We start from the raw sequence: 24590 nt of genomic DNA, 5'->3' as shown, positions 1-24590 counted from the left end.
TCAATATGCCTTTATTTGGGGTCCCCACCTACTGTAGGCCCCAACCTACCTACTGTAGGCCCCAACGTACCTACTGTAGGCCCCAACATACAAACTGTAGGCCCCAACATACCTACTGTAGGCCCCAACATACCTACTGTAGGCCCCAACGTACCTACTGTAGGCCCCAACATACCTACTGTAGGCCCCAACATACAAACTGTAGGACCCAACATACCTACTGTAGGCCCCAACATACCTACTGTAGGCCCCAACATACCTACTGTAGGCCCCAACATACCTACTGTAGGCCCCAACATACCTACTGTAGGCCCCAACATACCTACTGTAGGCCCCAACATACCTACTGTAGGCCCCAACATACCTACTGTAGGCCCCAACATACCTACTGTAGGCCCCAACATACCTACTGTAGGCCCCAACGTACCTACTGTAGGCCCCAACATACCTACTGTAGGCCCCAACATACAAACTGTAGGACCCAACATACCTACTGTAGGCCCCAACATACCTACTGTAGGCCCCAACGTACCTACTGTAGGCCCCAACATACCTACTGTAGGCCCCAACATACAAACTGTAGGACCCAACATACCTACTGTAGGCCCCAACATACCTACTGTAGGCCCCAACCTACCTACTGTAGGCCCGAACATACCTACTGTAGGCCCCAACTTACCTATTGTAGGCCCCAACATACCTACTGTAGGCCCCAACATACAAACTGTAGGACCCAACATACCTACTGTAGGCCCCAACATACCTACTGTAGGCCCCAACCTACCTACTGTAGGCCCGAACATACCTACTGTAGGCCCCAACTTACCTATTGTAGGCCCCAACATACCTACTGTAGGCCCCAACATACAAACTGTAGGACCCAACATACCTACTGTAGGCCCCAACATACCTACTGTAGGCCCCAACCTACCTACTGTAGGCCCGAACATACCTACTGTAGGCCCCAACTTACCTATTGTAGGCCCCAACATACCTTTTGTAGGACCCAACCTACCTACTGTAGGCCCCAACATACCTACTGTAGGCCCCAACATACCTATTGTAGGCCCCAACATACCTACTATAGGCCCCAACATACCTACTGTAGGCCCCAACCTACCTATTTTAGGCTCCAAAATACAAACTGTAGGACCCAACATACCTACTGTAGCAAAGTAGCAGGTCACTGTCACCAGTGCAACTAAAAGTCATTAGAAGGAATGCTGAAGCGTACAAACATGTCAATTAGAATGTCTCTTGTAACGCATTCTTCTTAAGTTGTTTAAGGCCCTGTCACACTACGACGTTCTCACCAGCGTTCGAGTAACGTGTTGCGAAACGCATAGGAACGTCGAGAACGTTAGAAACAAGTTACAAGAAAGTTAGACGAGCGTCGGCAAACGTTGGGGAACGTAGAGGGACGTCGGCGAACGCTGAGGGTGAAAACTATTTTTGGGTGTGCACAAAAATTCACGACGTTCTATCAAAACGCTACTTACGCGTTAGAGGAACGCTATCAAAGCGCTAAGAACGCAATGGAACGCTAGGTTTTGCTGCTATTTGCGACCACAAATGTCGCCTGACGCTGAGTGAACGTTAGCTGAGCGTTACCCAAGCGTTACAAGAACGTCATAACAACGTTGACATAGAAACTCAATTTGAAGAACGTCGACGTTCCCCGACGTTTCTCCAATTTTTCAAAACGCAATCAAACGTCCAACAAAACGCTATAGTGTGACAGGGCCTTAAGACCCTTCTAAAATTCAGAAGTAGGAAATCATCACAATAATTCTTAAATATACGGACAACACTATGATGTGGTTTTCAGTAACAAGCTAGAATTCTGTTCTATTAGCAGAACACTATATTGAGGTTTCAAGATACAAGCCAGAGTTCTGTTTCAAGATTTCTATAGGTTTATTCTTCATAATAGATTTAACATTTATAAACATTATTTACATTCAATTTCTTTCATAATTGTATATTATTTTCAATTTAGAATTAAACACTTTTATTCGAAGTTTTAACTGCGTATAACGTTTATATATCTCCATATAGTTTCTATTGCCTTTATTTATTCCCAATGACCTAGTGACCTATATCAAATAACCCTGTGGCGTCACTGGAATGACTTTCCGTCAAGACGCACCGCTGGACGACCTTATTGTAGGGATTAAATGGATAGGTCAAGGTCACCGTTTTGGAGAATGGTCCTTTTCTAGCATTCTGCTGTTTCTCATATGTCGATGCTGGCAATTCTCTGTAAAAGGAACAGAAGGAAATAAGTTGGTCATATCGTTTTATAATAACTATAATAAGAAATTATGAATTTCATAATAGTTTTTTGGAAAACTCAAAAGCAACACGAAAAAGTTTCTTCTAAAATGAAAGTAAATTGCAACGTTTATTTAAGGTTGGTGATAACGTTTTCTTAAATACTTGAATATTTTACTGTATTTGAATTACAGGTTATTTTATTTACTAAAATCGCTACGATAAAGCTGGAACGGGGAAAATCGTGCCGTCAATCTATATAATTACCAAATGACGCCACAATGAAATACCTTGATATGATGCTCATTGTATGACAAGAGACAATATTGTATTAATGTGTGTCGTTAAAGGAACACATTGACTATCTTGAAAAAACGACACTAAAAAATCACAAGGCAAAAAGATAGTCACAAACCCACAAGGAAGAAAGACAGTCTATCACCACACACGTCAGGAGAACAGTTGGTCGAGAACGAGGCTAAGACGGACGATTATAAAAAAGACCAATTGTATTATTTTGGCTTAAAAACTCAATCAATAAGAATGATCATTTAAAAATATATATCTTGAAGTCATGAATGGTGGGGTTAGAGGGGTTGGTTTTAGGGGAACTACGTGTACCAGCTGTAACCAATGATCGGGTCTCTTTGTTAGAGAACCATAAATACCATTTTAGTTACAGTTTGGTTAAGTTATATTAACCTGTAGGTGGCCTTCATTGTGCTGACCATGTGCGGTCCTTCTAACTTCCGCTCCATTTGTCCTTCCGGTGGAGCTCTGGGTACGAATCCAGCGTAGCCCGGGCACTGACGAACACTGGAAGTATACATATATATTTGCATGTCATTACTGTCGAAATATCTGATATGGAACGTACGTGCCAGACACATTTACCTTCTCGGATTAACATGTTTTGGTATCTGTCTTATATAAAGGAACTGTAAAACCAGCCTAGATGTTACAATCTACGTGTTCAGAGGCTGACCATGCTTCAGTGTTACGGACCTATTTAAGGTCGATAAAACAAACGCTCCCCCTCCCCTCCCAACCCCAACCCCAACCCTTCACCAATACACCATTATAATATACATACATATCAAACATGTTTGATGTTATTTCCTTGTCCTTGTAAGTCCTATGATACATGTGTCCGTACACTGAAACAAACCGTCGCGTGTGTCAATATGCTTTGATCACACCTAGTACGTTAATCAACTTACCTGTCCGAATAGGCGAACATTAGTATTTTGTAACGTTTGGTTAAAACATATATTCACTGATGTTCACGTCTAATATCCACTGAGAATTCACAAAACCAATAGTATTCTTGGTCTACAATTGTCTTAATTTCAAACACCACTATACAGGGTATACACTGGACACATTGTGACGTAATCAGTTCCCTTCAGTATAAATAGGAACAATCCTTTCATTGATCTGGATGACTCGATATACAAATGAGGGGGACATAGGTACAAATCCATACATAGCAAAGTACATTGTAAATGTAAATATGGCAAAACACACGTGAGCAAGTATTAGCGTCTACATAAAATATACAATATGTTCTATAATTTTTAATATGATACATTGAGATAATTAAAATCATAAGAAATATACTGCTTGAAGAGAACAAGAAAGGTTCCTTTTAGCCTTCAAGTTATGTTTTTAACATATACGATAAACAAAATTAGAACAGAATATCGTTTTAAAATATATTCAGCCTCACAATACATACACTAATTAGCATAGGCTAGAACAATATCAATACTCATAACAAACAACAATCGACCTATCTGTTAACTATGACAAGCATATCTATTCAAAGCGTAAACGTCCAATGTGTGTGTATAGCTTTTGACAGTCGGTAACCTACAGATGGAGCGACAGATATTCGTTTATCGATATAACAGATCGATACACACGGAGTGACGAGTTAGGACGATCGCCAATATCGCTAGTCACAAAAACCTTTAATTGTGAGATCTGTTTTAAGTTTTGTCTTAATGAACTTAAACCTTATAATACAATTAATTAATCTACACGATTTCATGTACGGGATAATAAAATGAAATCATCTTTGTTTTGAGAATCTAAGATGAGACAGATATACTTCATTAAGTGCTAATTAGTATTTATCGCAAAATCTAGATCGAATTCAGTATTCTAAAATAGATAATCAGGTTTTTGAAATTTTCATGATGCTTTTATAATTATGACTAACACTTTCAATAAAAATCTTTCTATTTTTCAATAGATATACGTATCTGGATGGCAGTATTGTGAAATAATAAACAAATACATAAATAGTGTCGACAAATAGGACTTACTATATATTGGCAAGCATCTTCTCCTTTGACATTTTTCGTATCCTTTCGGATTCTTCCCGGTAACCGCCCGTCAGGCTTTTCCTGGAAAATATAGATTTAAAATGCAATTTCAAAATCGAAACCTTGCGCCTTTGTGAAACATTTTTCACGCACGTGTGTATGTGTAAAATATCTTAGCTTCGTTTTATTCCTTTATTTCCTCCAAATTGAAGAGTAACAAGAACATATACAATAGCACAAAGTTAATAAATGCTCAATTCGCACGTGAAATTAAACACACACTTATGCAAAAAAGGCATGAAAATGCCTTGTTTGCCTAAACCAGAATCTTAGCACAATATGTCAAAGCTTATAAATTATTACGACTCTTACAAATATCTTAATATCTGCATACGTAATTCAAACTAAATTAAGGACTCGTGAATAAAAATGTGTAACTTATCTTGAAATTTACAACAAAAGAACCATTAAACTATTGTACTGATTTGCCGTACTGTGTATACGTATTATAACCGTCTAAAGATCATATCCGATTTTTGTCCGTCATGCCGGAAGTACATATAAATACATTTAATCGTAGATAATATCTTCTTTGTTTGAACACACATCTGTAATACTGATTGTTAATAGTTCTAACCATATAGAAGCTTGTATTATGGCTTTTCACATTTAAAAATAATATTAAAGGCTGAATGTACTTTAACTCTAATCTTTTTTGTTATAAGTATTGTCTATTAGATTACTTACCGTTAAGTCTGAGCGTGACGTCAGTAAATGATCAAATGTGTTAATACATAACTGAGGTGTGCAAATAATAGTTCATGCAAACGTATTTTTAAAGAAAAAGAAATGTGAAGAGTTTTGATTTCGCTTCACTGATCAGTTATACGGTCCCGAGGACCGTCTACTACAACTTCCGTTCTTATAAAACCAGAATCGGTCTTTATCATGCAATCAACCGCGAAAAAAAGACAAACTTAAAAATAAAGTATCAACGCAACAAAAATTGTTCATATGAGATTTAGTATTGTTCATATTATAAATAATTAGAGTTAGTATTTCAATGAATTTACTCGACTTGACTATTTGATGAAACAACAGTTTCGATTATCTTCATGACGTCACTTAAACTATATATCGTTACAAGCCACCAATGTAATAACTTTCACTTGAACATTTGCTTGCGTTCTATTTTTATGATAAACAGCTTAACTTTATATCTGTGGCGTTAACTGTTGACTTCTATTTCAGGGAACATGTGGTTATATGAACTTGAAATGTGTATTAACCTCGATTTCTTCTCGGTAAATAATTCTCACTTAGGTTCATAACACCACATATTCACCTCAATGATAGTAGTTAAATGGTAATTATTGAACCTATTACATAAATTTCATGTTAGATGGAAACTCGCTTGAAATCCACTGAAACTATAGAATCATTATTTTAACGAAATCCGTGCACTGAAAAGTGTTTTACACATTTTATCACAGAAATATATCTTTCCGAACAATCACCAACATTACCAATAATTATAAGAGTAGTTCATTTTGATTGTAGAACACTGTCACGCTGTCTCCAAACACAACTCCAGTCTCCTTTCAGTAATTAGTCCGTGTTCTGATCACATCTCCATATATACAATGCTATATTAAAACACCGTCTACTGTGTTCAAGGGCTACGAATCAATTTAAACTGTCGATCGTCTGTAGTAACACTACTGCCTATACTGAACTCAAGCCAATACTAAAATCGGTAGACTTTGTTCAATTGTTTGTGATTTGATCAGATCAGTGAACATATATAGATAGTCACGTGATAAAGCATATCTACACCTCCCGTAGGTGCGAGACTGGTCAACTGCCTGAGATCGCCACGAGGGTCTAATTCTCAATGTGTAAAAGGTTTCCAAGATGGTATTATCGATATTTAATGGGATATATATCAGGTTGTAAATACTACAGAACCATCTAAGCTTACTTATCGAGCTAGATCATTTAAAAAACTTGAATCTAATAGTTCGCTTTGATTGTTTTGTGTATTCGGTGTTTGAAGGGACATTCAGATTAAATCAGCAAATATAACAAATCTCTTCAAATGTCTTCAAATGTCTTCAATACACTTTTAAACAAAGAAATTCACTGTCGCTCTCCTTTGACATATTTGCTGTTGTCACCATATTGAAATATCACGTTACCGGTACTGTGGGTCGTTGGGTCATGCTTTGAAAAATAATACTTGGCTTTAAAAATAGTTTATTTTTATTTATTTTTATTTCAGCGTGAAATATTGCGATTTGTATGCTGACAAATCCGACAGAATAATTACAACTAGTTAATAGAAACTGTTGTCTATTCATACCAGTAAGTTGATAGTGCTATAAAGGCAGCTGTATAGATATTTCTCAACACTCAATATTAAAAAGACGTCAAATAAAGAGTGTTGTAGTGGTACCTGAAAGCTTACATAAAACCGGAACTGAGTTGACCCTGTCTGTTAGAGATAATGTTACGATGGAAATAAATTGGCATTAACGGAATTGTACCAGCGAATATGTATAGTCAGAAATGATTAAATAATGTGTGTAAATTCCATGTTATTTATTATCACGTTGAGGATGTTATATATGTAAGGAAAAAGTAAGAAAGAAATAATGATTAGGAGTTAATGAGGAGTATTATAGAGAAAATATCAGATGAACGTTTTAGATATATAACAAGGAATTTCTGTGACAATATTATAAAATATATATTTTAATTTTTCTTCACACATGGTTTAGACATTTTTATAGATCGATGATATGGGAAATATAAACAATATATAATATAGCTATGTATTATTTCTGGTCCCTGTGATTCTATATACATATGTCTGGGAGTTCGTTTACAAACGTAACTCAATACACATATTTTTGAGGCAATACCTGTCGTGAATGACATATCATTGTCGATATCTCAGGTGTGCTATTGTTTTTCCTGTTGTAATATTAATATCTCAAGATAAAGATTACACGTGTGACATGGTCTCGTGACAGGTTGACTTAACTACAATGTACAGATCAATGTCGCGACATTTTGTAGTTACAATTAACGGTTTATAGTTAACTGCTCTGGGTCATCTTAAAAACGTTTATGAATGTTTCGTTTAACAAACTTTATTTTTTAAATTGCATACGAATGGATTACAAAATAAGTCAAATTTATAAAACAAAAATCATCGCAGGTTTGTGAACACTGAATTTATGGACTCATATTACCAGGCTAAATTTCGTATAACCCGTACACGAGTATTACATGTACATTCAGAGAGGTAGTATGTCCCTTAGGATCAGCTCCTGTCCAGAAAGACGATGATGCTGATCTGCATACATTTTGTATAACACTGTGATGTGATAAGCGAACAGTACTTTTTCAGAGGACACTTATATTACTGTCGGTCCGTGAGTTACCGCCCTTCGTACGTGCATTGGAACGTATACCAAAAATAAACGTAACACACACAGGGGATTGCACGTTTAAAATTTGGTAGTTATCATTACAGTGTGCTAGAAATGAATAACACTACTTCTTGCATACTAGACCGAGATATCCGCATTTCCGGCGGTGCTGGAAAATTCTATCCGACCCACGGGTCTAGATCGCTTACACGTGCAGACGGTGGAGTTATAGTGACCTTTCGGGGTCACGCTATTGTTCGTGACGTCATTTTATGATGTTTTGGGGTCAGTCAGGGTCATTGACGTCACTAACACTTCATATGCAAATGTGAAATGTGCGGACAGTTTACAACTTTACTAGAAGAGCAGCTGTTTTTACGGGTTTTAGGTAAAAAGCAAGAAAGAGAATCCAACCCTGATGTGAGGTAAGGATAATGTAATTCAAACTCTCGGGATAAAATATTGAGCAAAAGACCCTCGGCAAAGCCTCGGGTCTCCTGCTCAATATTTTATCCCTTGGGTTTGAATAACCTTATCCATACCTCATATTAGGAATGGATTCTATTAATCATACAGCTGTTTCGGTGATGCTGGGGGACAAAAAATGGTCAAAAAGTTGGCTAATGTCTTTCAATCCTAAAAACCCCGAAATCATGATTGTTTCTAATACAAATCTACCCTTTCAACCCCAATTTATTTTTAACGATACTTCTATCCTTTTAACAGATAGCCACAAACACCTTGGAGTTATACTAAGTAGCGACGGTAAATGGAATAAACATGTAGACGAACTTATCAAAAAAGTGGCTAAATATATAGCAACCCTTCGTAAAATGAAATGGTTACTCAGTAGAAATAACCTTGAAAAACTATATTTAACGTACATTCGACCATTATTAGAATATGCATGTGAAGTCTGGGACAATTGTGGAATGACAAATTCATCAAAACTTGAAAATATTCAGATAGATGCTGCACGAATTGTTACAGGACTACCTATTTACACAAAAATTGAACATATATTTAATGAAATTGGCTGGGTTCCACTAAGTAATAGAAGGAAAAACAGAAAATTGTCCCTATTCTTTACAATTAAAAACGGTACAGCTCCTAATTATTTGTGTGACACCTTACCAGATAGCATTGGGGATATTTCTCGTTATAACCTGAGAAATTCCCAAAATTTAAGACAACCAAACTTTAGGCTTGAAACAATGCGCAATTCTTTTTTCCCATCAACTACAAAAATGTGGAATGACCAAGATGTATCTATAAGGAATTCGGCTTCTCTCAGGTCATTTAAATCAAATATAAAATCAAAAGGTAAACCACAAAATAAATGCTTTCTGGTATGGGGTTCCCGTAAATCAAATAAACTTCATTGCCGTTTGAGAAATCGCGCGAGCTCCCTTAACTATGACCTATTTAGAGCAAATTTATCAAATACAGCTGAATGTGCATGCGGTAATCCATGTGAAGACTCTTATCACTTCCTTTGTGTCTGTCCCTTATACACCCAGCATCGTAATCTATTAATAAGAGAGCTTCAACCTGTTCGTGATGATTTAACTTTAGACTTGCTCCTATATGGCGATCCTAAATTCAGCATTAATGTAAATACCTCAATTTGACTGAATGTGATTATCTTTCTCTCTCTATCACTTTTTTTTTTCTCCGACTCTACCTGTGTTACTATCATTTACTTCATTACTCTATCCGTCTTTTCTTCCACTCTATTTTTCATCTACTCTATCTGTGTTACTATCCTTTACTTCGTTTTGCTCTCCTTCTTTTCTTCGTCTCTATTTTCCATTTCCATATAAAAACATAATTAATGTATATTGCGTAAATTACCTTATCAAGTTATTGTTTATATTCATGTATTTGAAGAAAAGGACTTTGATAAGTTGGTAAAACTTGTGTCCAATTCTTTTGTAAATATTTATTTGCAATAAAATATGTTTAAATCTAAAAAGTTGGAAATTCAAATTGTCCAGACTGCTGTTGAAAAACATAACTATTGCCGATTAATTAAGTGATGGAACGATTTAGTTTCTTTTTACGCAGGGGTATATTTGACTGTGTAAAAGACAATCGCGATATCTCGGCCAGCTCCGTCAAAGCATGTCATTACATAAACAAGATATTTGATTATCTCACCAAATATCTCGAACTCTTACGAGATGTCGATAACTCTTACCTCTTTACGAAAAGTTTTTCCGGTTGGCCATGCGTTTTCTCGAGCAGGTCACCATGTGTGACGGTTCCGCGCGGTTGCACACAATCCCAGTATATACACTTCTGCCAGTCGGCTGGGGCTGCCTCGTACTTCCGGCTATGCAAGCGCACCAAATCCGCTTTTGGCTCAAGAGTAGTTTCTGGAGCACGGATCTGAAAGGTTCGAGCGAAAGTTATCAGAAGTTTCTGTCTATAGAGAAAGAATAGGTTTCATGTATGTGTAACAGGAAAGAAAAAAATGCACGGCCAGGTCGGGGTTCGAACCTGGGACCTTCCGAGCTTTATATGTAAAGTAAATAAAGTTAAATGGAAACTCGGGACGGAACTCTAGTTCACCTTTGCATCGGATTGGTCGGTTCACACTGCTTCTGGAACATGTGTGATACATCACTTGTATATATATACCACTTGAATCAGGAAAGTGTTGCCTTACTGAGTGGCTTACCGTACTTTTGGAGCGCAATGGTGTTTGATCCTACTTTTGGAACAAGGAGGTTAATCCTAAATATAAGAAGAAGATTGTGGAAGGAGTGTTCAACATAACGTCAGGGATGGGGATGACTTTGTTCCTGACACAGATACGGTTTACAATATCTTTGGGAGGGGTGGTTGACCTTGCTTTCTACGGCGGGAAATATTTACCCTATATCTTTAAATGGTGTAGGTTACCATACTTTTGGGATGCGGATATATGGAGTACTCTATACGCTCTGAGAAAGGATATTTGACCGTACCCTATTCGGATAGGATGGTTTATCGTACTTTTGTGTATTTGTCTGATCTCTGTCCATCTATATTGGGACAGGGCCATTGTACTATTAGTTAAGGAATGGGATAATCTATCCTAATTTTGGACAGGGATAATTTGCCTTACCTTTTGAACATGTTGGTTGACTAAACCTTTAGGACGGAGATAGAGTACATTAATTTAGGATGACATAGCTTACTTTCTAAGACATGACTGTTGCCCTTAGGTTTGACCTGTGATTTACGTGTTGAGACAGAGTGCTTCACCTTAGGTTTGACCTGTGATTTACGTTTTGAGACAGAGTGCTTCACCTTAGGTTTGACCTGTGATTTACTTTTAGAGACATAGTGCTTCACCTTAAGTTTGACCTATGATTTACGTTTTGAGACAGAGTGCTTCACCTTAGGTTTGACCTGTGATTTACGTTTTGAGACAGAGTGCTTCTCCTTAGGTTTGACCTGTGATTTACTTGTTGAGACAGAGTGCTTCACCTTAGGTTTGACCTGTGATTTACTTTTTGAGACAGAGTGCTTCATCTTAGGTTTGACCTGTGATTTACTTTTTGAGACAGAGTGCTCCACCTTAGGTTTGACCTGTGATTTACGTTTTGGGACAGAGTGCTTCACCTTAGGTTTGACCTGTGATTTACGTTTTGAGACAGAGTGCTCCACCTTAGGTTTGACCTGTGATTTACGTTTTGAGAAAGAGTACTTCACCTTAGGTTTGACCTGTGATTTACTTTTTGAGACAGAATGCTTCACCTTAGGTTTGACCTGTGATTTACTTTTAGAGACATAGTGCTCCACCTTAGGTTTGACCTGTGATTTACGTTTTGAGACAGAGTGCTCCACCTTAGGTTTGACCTGTGATTTACGTTTTGAGAAAGAGTACTTCACCTTAGGTTTGACCTGTGATTTACTTTTTGAGACAGAATGCTTCACCTTAGGTTTGACCTGTGATTTACTTTTAGAGACATAGTGCTCCACCTTAGGTTTGACCTGTGATTTACGTTTTGAGACAGAGTGCTCCACCTTAGGTTTGACCTGTGATTTACGTTTTGAGAAAGAGTACTTCACCTTAGGTTTGACCTGTGATTTACTTTTTGAGACAGAATGCTTCACCTTAGGTTTGACCTGTGATTTACTTTTTGAGACAGAGTGCTTCACCTTAGGTTTGACCTGTGATTTACTTTTTGAGACAGAGTGCTTCACCTTGGGTTTGACCTGTGATTTACGTTTCGAGACAGAGTGCTTCACCTTAGGTTTGACCTGTGATTTACTTTTTGGGACAGAGTGCTTCATCTTAGGTTTGACCTGTGATTTACTTTTTGAGACAGAGTGCTTCACCTTCGGTTTGACCTGTGATTTACGTGTTAAGACAGAGTGCTCCACCTTAGGTTTGACCTGTGATTTACGTTTTGAGACAGAGTGCTTCTCCTTAGGTTTGGTACCAGGATGATTGACACGTTACGTACCTCGGGGACTGGAATGGAAGCGAATTCCTCTTGACCAGCGTCCGCTGTTGTGGATGTCCAGCGGATATGGTTGACCAGCTTGTTGACCATGTTCATATCCATTTTCCCGAATTTCGTTTCAAACTCGTGGTTCTTTTCGGCTGGTCTCGCCTCGGTCTCGCGGTTACGAGTTGGCTTGGTTGACTGGACGAGCTCTCTCAGTGGTGAGTTGAAAGCAAGTTTGAGGTCCAGATTTCTTAAAAAAGAAGGAAGAATTTATGATTACTCTCTAATAACATATGTTGTGACGTTTATTAGACATTATAACATTTCCTGAAATCACGTGACACCTAATATCATAATTCATAAGTACGTATAGAGAAAACGTATTAAGAACGGGGAATATATTCAAACTTTTTTGTAAATATTTTCAAATACAATACGTTTAAATTTATTTAAGCGTTCACAAACAAACTCGATAATAATGCCGCTGGATTACTTTTGCCACCTCACTAAGCGCTATTATCTCAAGGTTCTATACTTCTCCTTCGAAATACTGTTGGGTCCCTTTGTGACGCTTAAATTTTACAGGAAAAACGATGACAGTATATATACAATGCAGTATTATTGTAGACAGGTTATTTGAATTGCTTGAAAGTTGACACTGTAACGCTATAGAATGGTTTCAAACCGGGTACCATCTGTTCTCCGAAGACGAATAAATATGCAGACCTCTTTGTTAATTCGAACCATTTACAGTAGATGTGCTTGACATGCTAGTAGAGGAGAGTTATGTCCCTTGATCCTTACAATTTGAAAGGTTATTTTTTTAGTTATCATGTCACTGTTTGAATTGGCTATCTTGATAACTACAATAATATCACCAGGACTCAAGTTCAGTCTAAGCTAAGAGTTTGCTTAGCACGCTTTTTGATCCACTTAAGATTGTGATCTTAGCTAAGTCGAAACTTTAAACTTAAGTTAAAATTTTGTCTTAGACTTAAATCTGTTTCATGATCCCGGGGTCAGGTCCTGTTTTCCTATTTTCCTGATTAGTGAACAATTGCTTCACATGTCGCATTGACAGTATTGCTAAATACCGTTATAACGCAAAATTTGATTCGTCAAATAGTGGCAGTCTAACGGAGATTTATTTAAATCACAAAGTATGTATTTTGCACCGAATAAATAATACTTATATGAGCACAAATCATTTTAGATTTAAAGTACAAGTTAAGACATGAACTGCAAAATCCAGGTGTCGACATTATCGACTTTTAAAATTAATACCTATATGATTGTATGAGTGTCTGTGTCCTATTGATTTTATTAAACGAGTTCAAATATTTGATATGACACGAGCGAGCCTTTTAAACAATACTGAAATGCTAAGGGATACAAGATGTCATATGTTATATTAATCGACACTTATATGATTTTTGTTTGTATTTTTTTTTTCATTTTCTTCTGATTTATTTTGTATGAACAGTATTTGCTATGAATGTAAACAGCTTTACAGCTGTTCCATTGTTTGCGAAAAATAAATTGAAAAAAAAATATAAAGAAAGATAGAATGTAAATAGAATGTAAATCGGGACGTTTTTAATGTCAGTCCTACGCTTTATAAACTTGACAGTCTGTTAACCTTTATATGACCTTTCTAAGAGAAGAAACCTCAGGCCGGAAAGTGATTCATGTTGCTAGACACTTCAGGTCAAAAAACAGTTCTGAATAGGAACTCTTTGTTGCGCTTATGGTTCATGCAGTAATACGCGTGGCTTCAAGTTAGATATCTTCAGGTTCGATTCTCCTGATTCAAAAGTCGGATCAAGCACACATTTAGATTATTCTTCGGTTACAGCAAACACTTTAAAGTCCTTTCAGGGGGTTGACAGAACCGTGAATGATTAAACGAGGACACAAAAAACATAGAAACAGGTACTGTATATGTTTGACCTAAACATAATTATAAGGTATATGTTAGACCTGAACATGCACTGTATATGTTAGACCTAAACATGTACTGTACATGTTATAGACCTAAACATGTACTGTATATGTTAGACCTAAACATGTACTGTATATGTTATAGACCTAAACATGTACTGTGTATGTTATAGACCTAAACATGTACAGTGTATGTTAGACCTAAACATGTACTTTATATGATATAGACCTAAACATGTACAGTGTATGTTAGACCTAAACATGTACTGTATATGTTATTGACTTAAACATGTACTGTATATGTTATAGACCTAAACATATACTGTATATGTTAGACCTAAACATGTACTGTATATGTTATAGACCTAAACATGTACTGTATATGTAATACACCTAAACATGTACTGTATATGTTATAGACCTAAACATGTACAGTATATGTTAGACCGAAACATGTACTGTGTATGTTAGACCTAAACATGTACTGTGTATGTTAGACCTAAACATGTACAGTGTATGTAAGACCTAAACATGTACTGTATATGTTAGACCTAAACATGTACTGTGTGTTTTATAGACCTAAACATGTACTGTATACGTTATAGACCGAAACATGTTCTGTATATGTTATACCTAAACATGTACTGTATATGTTATAGACCTAAACATGTACTGTATATGTTAGACCTAAACATGTACTGTATATGTTAGACCTTAACATGTACTGTATATGTTATAGACCTAAACATGTGTAACTACTATCAGTACCCACCATGAAACAGTGTAACTACAATCAATACCAACCATGACACAGTGTAACTACTATCAGTACCAACCATGACACAGTGTAACTACTCTCAGTACCAACAATGGCACAGTGTAACTACATTCAATACCAACCATGACACAGTGTAACTACTAACAGTAACAACCATGACACAGTGTAACTACAATCATTACCAACCATGACACGGTGTAACTACAATCAGTCCCTACCGTGACACAGTGTAACTACAATCAGTACCAACCATGACACAGTGTAACTACAATCAGTACCAACCATGACACAGTGCAACTACAATCAGTCCCAACCATGACACAGTGCAACTACAATCAGTAACAACCATGACACAGTGCAACTACAATCAGTCCCAACCATGACACAGTGTAACTACAATCAGTACCAACCATGACACGGTGCAACTACAATCAGTACCAACCATGACACAGTGTAACTACTATCAGTACCAACCATGACACAGTGTAACTACAATCAATACCAACCATGACACAGTGTAACTACAATCAGTACCAACCATGACACAGTGTAACTACAAACAGTACCAACAATGACACAGTGTAACTACAATCAGTACCAACAATGACACAGTGTAACTACCATCAATACCAACCATGACACAGTGTAACTACAATCAGTCCAAACCATGACACAGTGTAACTACAATCAGTACCAACCATAACACAGTGTAACTACAATCAGTACCAACCGTGACACAATGTAACTACTATCAGTCCCAACCATGACACAGTGTAACTACTATCAGTCCCAACCATAACACAGTGTAACTACAATCAGTACCAACCATGACACAGTGTAACTACAATCAGTACCAACCATAACACAGTGCAACTACAATCAGTCCCAACCATCACATAGTGTAATTACAATCAGTCCCAACCATGACACAGTGTAACTACAATCAGTACCAACCATGACACAGTGTAACTACAATCAGTACCAACCATGACACAGTGTAACTACAATCAGTACCAACCATGACACAGTGTAACTACAATCAGTCCCAACCATGACACAGTGTAACTACAATCAGTCCCAACCATGACACAGTGTTACTACAATTAGTACCAACCATGACACAGTGTAACTACAATCAGTCCCAACCATGACACAGTGTTACTACAATCAGTACCAACCATGGCACAGTGTAACTATTATCAGTACGAAACATGACTCAGTGTTACTACAATCAGTACCAACCATGACACAGTGTAACTACAATCAGTTCCAACCAAGACACAGTGTAACTACGATCAGTATCAACCACGACACAGTTTAATTACAATAAGTACCAACCATGACACGGTGTAACTACTAATGATTTAATCGTTGCTTACTTTTCCAAGTTCCGATTCTTGAAGACGTATTCTTCTTTGTTCCTGGCACACGTTCTCGCTGGGCCCATGGGATCTAAGGAGAGCTGTTTTTTCAGATGCTGGTCTAGTCCCGCATGAACAAATGATGACATCTGGTGATACTTGATGATGGGCAGGACGTCTGCATGACCGGTGTAACCCTGTTGGTAAGTTGTTACCGGAAACGGATCCAATATTGAAGCCCTTACGGGGTTCGTAAAACGCATAACGTGACAGGCAGTCATTTCTGGCGGGGAGAAGACTGTCTGTGTTACGGTAGTTACGCGAAATCGCGTCAAGCTATCTATAACGTCATTCTATTGTGACGCGCATCGCATTGTCACGTTGCGCCCTTTGTTGTTGGTAGACTGTCGCCATCCAACGGAGGCCACGCTTTGTGACTTATTGAACAACATAGCATGACACCATAAATATCTCACCGGCGGCTTTATTCTGAAAATCGTTTTAACCAGATTTTATAAATGTTAATACTAAAAGGCTGATTATTTTTTACCTTGTTTCAGTTCAGGCCGTGCCAAATGATCAATTTTCTGAGACGCTGGGCTGCTCTCGGTAAGATTGAGGCAATTCCAATATTTTGCTGTATGCAATGATGCATTCGTTAATAAAAGCTGTTAAATGATACATTCAATCTTTGTTTAACATCTACCACAGCAGTACCTTACGAACCGCAGTTGGTCTATGTGACAGAAGAAGTTTGTCGTTGACATGGACAACAGATTTTCCTCCCCCCTTTACCCTAATCACTTTAAATATTGCAGTGCAGCGACTGTAATACCAAACCCAGACCATATCATTCCATTCTAGGCTTGATTTGGTTTAACAGGGTTTCACGTTCTGCTAATATCTAAGGTCATTTAAGAACGTGTCTTTATCCTTTTATGTGTGTAATGTAAGCGTGCGCTCGCGTGTGTGTGCTGAAGGCATGGCATGTTGGTGTAATTGCCTCCTAGTGATGGCGCGGATCTGATGCCGACTTTATAGAGCTACATCATAAGAAAAAAAAACATGCCGAAGACACCCAGCACAACATTCCGCCCGGTCACATTATACTGACAACGTGACAACGGGTGAACCTGTTGTTGCCATCCCCCTTAATGCTGAACGTTAAGCAGGAAATAACAGCTACCATTTTCAAGGACTTTAATGTGTCTGGGCATGGAAAGAGAACCAATCATCTTCCATCCTAGGCTTCTGGAGTGAATAACAAAAAGTGGTATCCTGCTCAAGGACATAATCTCATCCCGTCCCCCGCGGTAGTCGAACGTACATCCTCGTGGTCAACCCCGTGCAAACTCTTCTATACGGGCCCCATCTCTTATAGTTTTGGTTCATTGGCCGTTGAAAAGGGTCGTTTTGTATAAAAACCTCCGTCATGTTCTACTTCCGGCTGAAAAAGACACAACAGGTACATGATAAATAAGACACTGTTTTGTATTTTGAGATATTTTATGATTTGTATTGAATATAATTAAAGACTTTAGTTAGACTTATCACCAGAAAAATGTCCCACCCACGGAGTTTGCAAAATATTCTAAAAGAGTTGACAATGCAGTTACATGTTACTTTCCTGTCACCATAACAGAGTGTGATCATTGAACTGTTTTCTCTCATTAATCCATTTATATAACCCCTTGGATACTTTTATATTTAGCGTTGACACCTCTTATTTAACCTACACACCAAGTTTAACGAGTGCGTAGCCCGAGTAAAGAATATGGTTTTTCCCCACCCACAAGTGAAATATACATGTTTTATACATTGTTTATACATTGTATCTTGAAGTTCAAGTCCCTGTGTAATGTACGCCGATCTCTTCGTTGTTTTCATCAATGAATTAACCTGTAATGTTAGCAGGTTCACCCGTTGTCTGTATAATGTGACCGGGCGGAATGCTGTGATGGGTGCCTTTGGCATGGTGATTCAGTGAGACAGCACTATAAAGTCGCATCAGATCCGCGCTATCACAAGGAGGCAAGTACACCAACATACCCTGTCTCCAGCATATCTACACACATGCACGATTACACAACACACAAGGAGGCACGTCTTAAATTGCCTTAGCTGTTTATAGGACGTTAAACAAAATAACCAAACCTGCAATATTCCGTTTTGACCTCGGCGACTTTAATGTAAAACCTACCATGGCCAGTGTACCGCAAGCATGCTGCAGGCAGAACAGAGCATTTTTTTAAATGATTTTTAGGCGCATAAATAAAAACGAGATCGAAAATATATAAATTTCACGAATCAATATTAGCAAAACATTTCAACTGATAAAAAAGCGTTAACATTTCAACATATTGAACAATAACCTTCCACGTATATGTTACACAAAACAATAGGCACTTGTAACAACTCGGCTCATTCCGTACCTACATTACGAGAGGTACCGGAATTAGCCGAGAATAACAAAAGAATACGAGTTGTATTTAAGGATTGGTTGCCATATTTTTGACATGCATTGGTGTGTAACATACATTGGCTTGTAATATGGAATGATGCGTGCTAGAAATTTACTTCACGCAGAAATTAAGACATAATGTTAGTCTGAACACGTTTTAACGTCAGAGTAAATCCATACAGAGAACAACCACCAGTTGACAGTGGAGCAGTGCAATCTCCAACGTTACCGTTATGACGTCATAAGCGTAGCGACGTCACAATGGCCCAATGTATGTTATTAAACTGCAAAGATGTGGCAGACCAACTAGTATAACTGCCACATGTGTCACAGACAAACTTATCATGGTGCGCGCCACATCTATGCAGTTTATTGCTTATATTTATATTTCCGTAATGAGAATTCGCAAAATATAATTTATGTCTTTTCCAACTTTCAAGTTTCCCGCTGATTACCGTCATGTCAAATGATTTTTTTAACAGAAGGGTGTCCTTCTATAGAGCTACAAACTACGATATGGTGTTATTGGCCGAAAGGACATGGTAAAACATTTACTAAACCGTGCGCACGGATTAACAAACCGTGCGCACGGATTAACAAACCGTGCACACGGATTATTAAACCGTGCGCACGGATTACCAAACCGTGCACACGGATTGACAAACCGTGCGCACGGATTACTAAACCGTGTGCACGGATTACCAACCCGTGCGCACGGATTAATAAACCGTGCACACGGATTAACAAACCGTGCACACGGATTACCAAACCGTGCGCACGGATTACCAAACCGTGCGCACGGATTGACAAACCGTGCACACGAACTACCAAACCGTGCACACGAATTACCAAACCGTGCACACGGATTACCAAACCGTGCGCACGGATTACCAAACTGTGCGCACGGATTACCAAACCGTGCACACGGATTACTAAACCGTGCGCACGGATTACTAAACCGTGCGCACGGATTACGAAAACGTGCGCACGGATTACTAAACCGTGCGCACGGAATACCAAAACGCCGGGTGTATCAGTTACCAGGAGTTATCTTTCTGTTCACATTAGTTCTTCCCCGATATATGATAGCCAATTCCTACCGATCAACGGGAAGCCTACATTACGTAAGTATCGCGAACTTGACATAACTAACAAGGCAGATATGAAGATCTACTCAAAGAAGTTATTGATCCATTATTTGTTATTGATTAGCACCAAAATGTCCAAACATTTAGTGCTATTTATTGCATACAGTTGGTAAATTTATAAACGGGAGCACTTTGGTTTGCCATTTCTCATTTAAATTCGTTTACATGTGTATAACTCATCGCCCCTCCTCATTGGCTGATACTCTATATAGTAAGTGTGTTAGTATATTTCACAAACTGTGCATTATTGTATCGTTTCCCTCCGTGTTGTTTACATCTTATGTCAACTTATCACAAAACGCAGTGACACTATGAAAACAGACAGCAATTTACTCCCTCCTTTTGTCCATAAATTATCCGTGACATTTGGAGAAATTGGGTCGGTTAGGGTAAACTGCCCCGCCCATATTGACATTGGTGACACAAATCTCGTCAAAGTTTTGATAAATGGGTGACACTAAATATTGTAACGGGGTTATCACCTAAACTTCCACGCTACAAGTGGTCTCTGTCAAGTTTTTGAGATATTTTTTAACACTGGTCACCTTTGACTATATGGTGAATGCCGATTGCGATACACCGATATTATACGGGAGGGAAACCAGCACGATCCTATTCAACCCCTTTACGTAGTATTGGTGCAAGTCTGCCCCCGATCAATGCCACTCCTCACCCTAGTCATTATACCCCCGGAAAGGTTCAGTCAATATATCCCCCCCCCCTCCCATGATTGTTTTTGATCACATATGATCGATATCCAGTGTATAGTTCTACAGAAGAAGTTGTTTGTAGCAATATAGCCAAATTGACCCCTTTTGGCCCCGCCTCTCAGCCCCCTGGGGGGTTAGCCCCACCATTTGTACAATTTTGAATCCCCACCACCTAGGGATGCTTCCAGTCAAATTTAGTTGAATTCCAATCAGTGGTTAAGAAGAAGAAGTCGTTTAAAGAATTGTTGACGGACGGACGGACGACGGACGGACGACGGACGCTGCGGTATGGCATAAGCTCACATTGGTCCTTCGGACCAGGTGAGCTAATAAAAAGTATCGAACTGTATTATTATGAAGTGTGTTTTGTCATTGTTATTTCAAAAACTTGCTCCTGTGAAAGTTAAGTTTGCCGGCCATACATGCGAGCTGAAAATAATTAAAAGGGACCGTATCTTATCTGAAATCATACCGTGCCTTCACAATGATAATAATGGCAATATATGTATTCTAGCTGACAGAAGTGTACATTTTCATGACAACAACATGGCAATTTCCTGTCTTGGATGTAAAAAAGGGCATTTGCCGAGAGGACATCTTTTGCTGGATCCATTTGCCGTCTTCTCATAATATCTATACTCATTGCATAAACGTCTTCATCACATGGATTACGAATCGAAATGTTACTTCATCTACACACAGATCTGTTTCTTCATCTGTTACTGGACATAGCTTTTCAAAGGAACCCCAGAGGATTACGAGTATAAGCCATCAGATTTGGACGACCACTTGGTACTCTTCGATCATTTCGTGATGGTCTGATACATGTATGAGGTGAGTTCCAAACTGCCACGATATCATTAAGTTCATCCTGCAAAATGAATGGTAACTGTCATATTAATGCGTTTTTTTATTTCATTTTAATAAATCATCATACATGACTATATGACTATATCTATACATGACTATGTCTATCCCGCTTCCGCCTTCAGCTTTGCTTACTCTTCGTCTATTCCGTCTTTGCGTATTGCAGAGTTATCTTCTCTTGTCAGCAGGTATTGATTGTGACGTCATTTGTTTGTGTGAGAAAATTACGTCGTTTTCTCAAACTTTGATGACGTTCCTCTCACAAGCGAATGACGTAACAATCAATACCTGCTCACAAGAGAAGATAACTCTGCAAATGCAAAGATGGAATATGACTTTATATATAGCGTATATGCCACAATATAAGGTTTTCTGGATCGAGATATGTTACGCTTATTTCACGGTTCAGTGAGATCATACATGTCTTCAAAGTGCAACAGGAGAGATTCAAATACTCAGCCGGACTGGGATTCGAACCCGGGATCTGCCGAGTTTTAGACGGATGCACTACCAATGGAGCTGGTCGCCAGCGATCGACCCAGCACAGTTATGCTACATGATTCTCCCTCCTTTATCTAAGTCTTCGCCCCTGACGACAACGCCATTTACAACACAGCACCACTGAACAGGAGGAGAGCAGTGCAGTGCACGGCTAAACTGGCTTCGAACCCGGGACCCTTAGACTCTAAACCGACGCTCTACCAGTTGAGCTACAATGGTCTGTATTCATAGAACCGTCCTCATGCTTAAGCATTTACTTTGTGCTCTAGCCTTATTCCTTGTTCTTTTTTTTAAGTAATAAAATCAAAATTGTCAGTGATTTGTAAAAAAAAAAATAAAATGAAAAGACTTAAGACAACTACGGTTTTCAATGTTTACAGATTTTCAATGTTTACACTTGACTTTTTACCGTTGACATAATTTAAGCGAGTAACAAGAAAGCTGGTTTGAGCTCAGAATCCATGCTTGAGCATGAAAACGGTTTCATGAATACGCGCACTATTCGCTATTCGCCGCCAATCGACTCAGTCCAGTTCTGCAACCGTAGCTATATACACGAAACACCGTGTACAGAAAGATACGTATAAAATGTAAATAAGATTGTTTATAACTCCAAAATTAACGTCAATTGGTAAAACACGTTTGAAATGAATCTCCATACTCTACGGTTGTAACGATAAGGGGTTTTTGTGTGTGAAATAAACAATGGTGGCTTATTTATGAATTATTCCATCGGGCCAATAGCAGAGCAATTCGTCGATGCGCGTATACAACTGCAACAAATAAGAGAAAAAATATCAAATGACTAATCCGACTATTACATTTAAAAAAAAATAAGACGCTATAAAAAATATATATATATGAAGTGATGTTTACTGTATAATTTCCAGTTATACTCATATATCGAAATAGACTCATTGGACTATATTAACCTCGCAAAGAAGCTACCATATTAATCACTGTTACCCGCTCCGACCTTTTTTCCCTTTGTAAAGCATTTTAACCATTCGTCGGAGGTTAATATACGAAATGAACTTCATTTAGATGGCGTATACGGTATTATGTTTATGGATCGCTGACGCCCTTCATAGATTATGTTCATTGCCAACTGCGTTCCTAATTGCAGGTGTGGACAAGGAGGCAGAAATTCATTTTTTTTTCATATTTAAATTCAACGAAAAAGAGTTCATAGCATACCGCACCAAAACGACGTAGTCAAAAGTATACATTGAAATTCAACAGAACTACGCCCGTTCAGATTGGACAAACACATGTTTGTTCTTTTTTCTCTGCATATTAAAGACATAGAATGTACCATGCAGAACATGTGGGATAACACGTTTTCTTACTGCTATGTTTACATTATGTTCCCGGCGGTCACGGCTCTCTGCACAAGTGAGCGTAACCCTTGGATATCGAGGATGGGACAAAACGGGATGGACGCGAGACAACGCTTCGGGACGGGATGGGCAAACGTGACAGACCGCGATTGCCGTGAATGCTGGGCCAGATTTTTAAACTTTCAAAGATGATAAACCTATAGTAGGCTGTTTTAAAACGGGGTTAACGCAACAAAACGTGACAGTACGTAATAGGCCGTAACAAAACTTGGAGGCAGGTGCAGATGACATGCTCGTGCAGGTGACATGTTCGACCACGTTGGTTTTCTCCGGGTACTCCGGTTTCCTCCCACACTAAGACCCCTCCCCCGCGCTAACATCCGGGCCAACAAGAGTGATTAATATTAGTTGTAATAAATTGTTTCATAATTGTTGTAAAATAAATAAAGTTTATATATATATAATATAACTTCGAGGCGGTCCGTAGTGGGACGGGAAGCATGTGTATTCCTCGGCATCTCACGGTCCTTTCAAGTTTTGTCACGTTCTGTCGCGTTTAGTGCGCGTTTTGTCACGGTTGCTTCACGGTTGCTGCGCGTTTTGCCCCGCTTTGTCACGCTTTGTCACGGTTCTCAAGGCAAGCTGGGTGTATGGTAGCCGTTTCGTCGCGTTCAATCACGGCGCGTCCCGGTGTGTAACGGTTTACGGGCCAGTCGCGCTACGGCGTGTTGCGTTCTACTACGTCTGACACGGCCTGCGCGGTCTGGAAAGGAGTATATTTAAGCCGGGCCCGGCAGGAGAGCTTCATTCGAGTCTCAGGATACAATGCTTGCTATTGCTTGGGATGCCTTCTTTTTACACCGTGGGCATAAACGTGCTCCAAAGTAGCCCGAGTTTCTGGTACACCAGACATCCATCTGTCAAAATGTCTAAGTCTGGTGTCAGGGCCAGAGGAAACTCGGGCTAACGGCGCACTACGTTTCGGGCATACGGGGCT

General features: G+C 38.7%; 1 protein-coding gene across 1 annotated transcript; it reads right to left on the bottom strand.

The window, feature by feature from the left end:
* Positions 1 to 394: 394 nt before the first annotated feature.
* On the bottom strand, positions 395 to 17031 carry LOC110467495. Its single transcript, XM_021524697.1, has 6 exons — positions 16585 to 17031; positions 12502 to 12736; positions 10242 to 10432; positions 4605 to 4685; positions 2977 to 3090; positions 395 to 2260 (listed from the first exon to the last, which is right to left on the bottom strand). The coding sequence occupies exons 1-6, from the start codon at positions 16845 to 16847 to the stop codon at positions 2089 to 2091; spliced, it is 1056 nt and encodes a 351-aa protein (XP_021380372.1). The 5' UTR covers positions 16848 to 17031; the 3' UTR covers positions 395 to 2088.
* Between the last annotated feature and the right edge of the window lie 7559 nt (positions 17032 to 24590).

This window comes from Mizuhopecten yessoensis, unplaced genomic scaffold, assembly GCF_002113885.1.
Source record: "Mizuhopecten yessoensis strain PY_sf001 unplaced genomic scaffold, ASM211388v2 scaffold11175, whole genome shotgun sequence".
NCBI lineage: Eukaryota > Metazoa > Mollusca > Bivalvia > Pectinida > Pectinidae > Mizuhopecten > Mizuhopecten yessoensis.
This window is presented reverse-complemented; position numbering and strand designations above follow the sequence as displayed.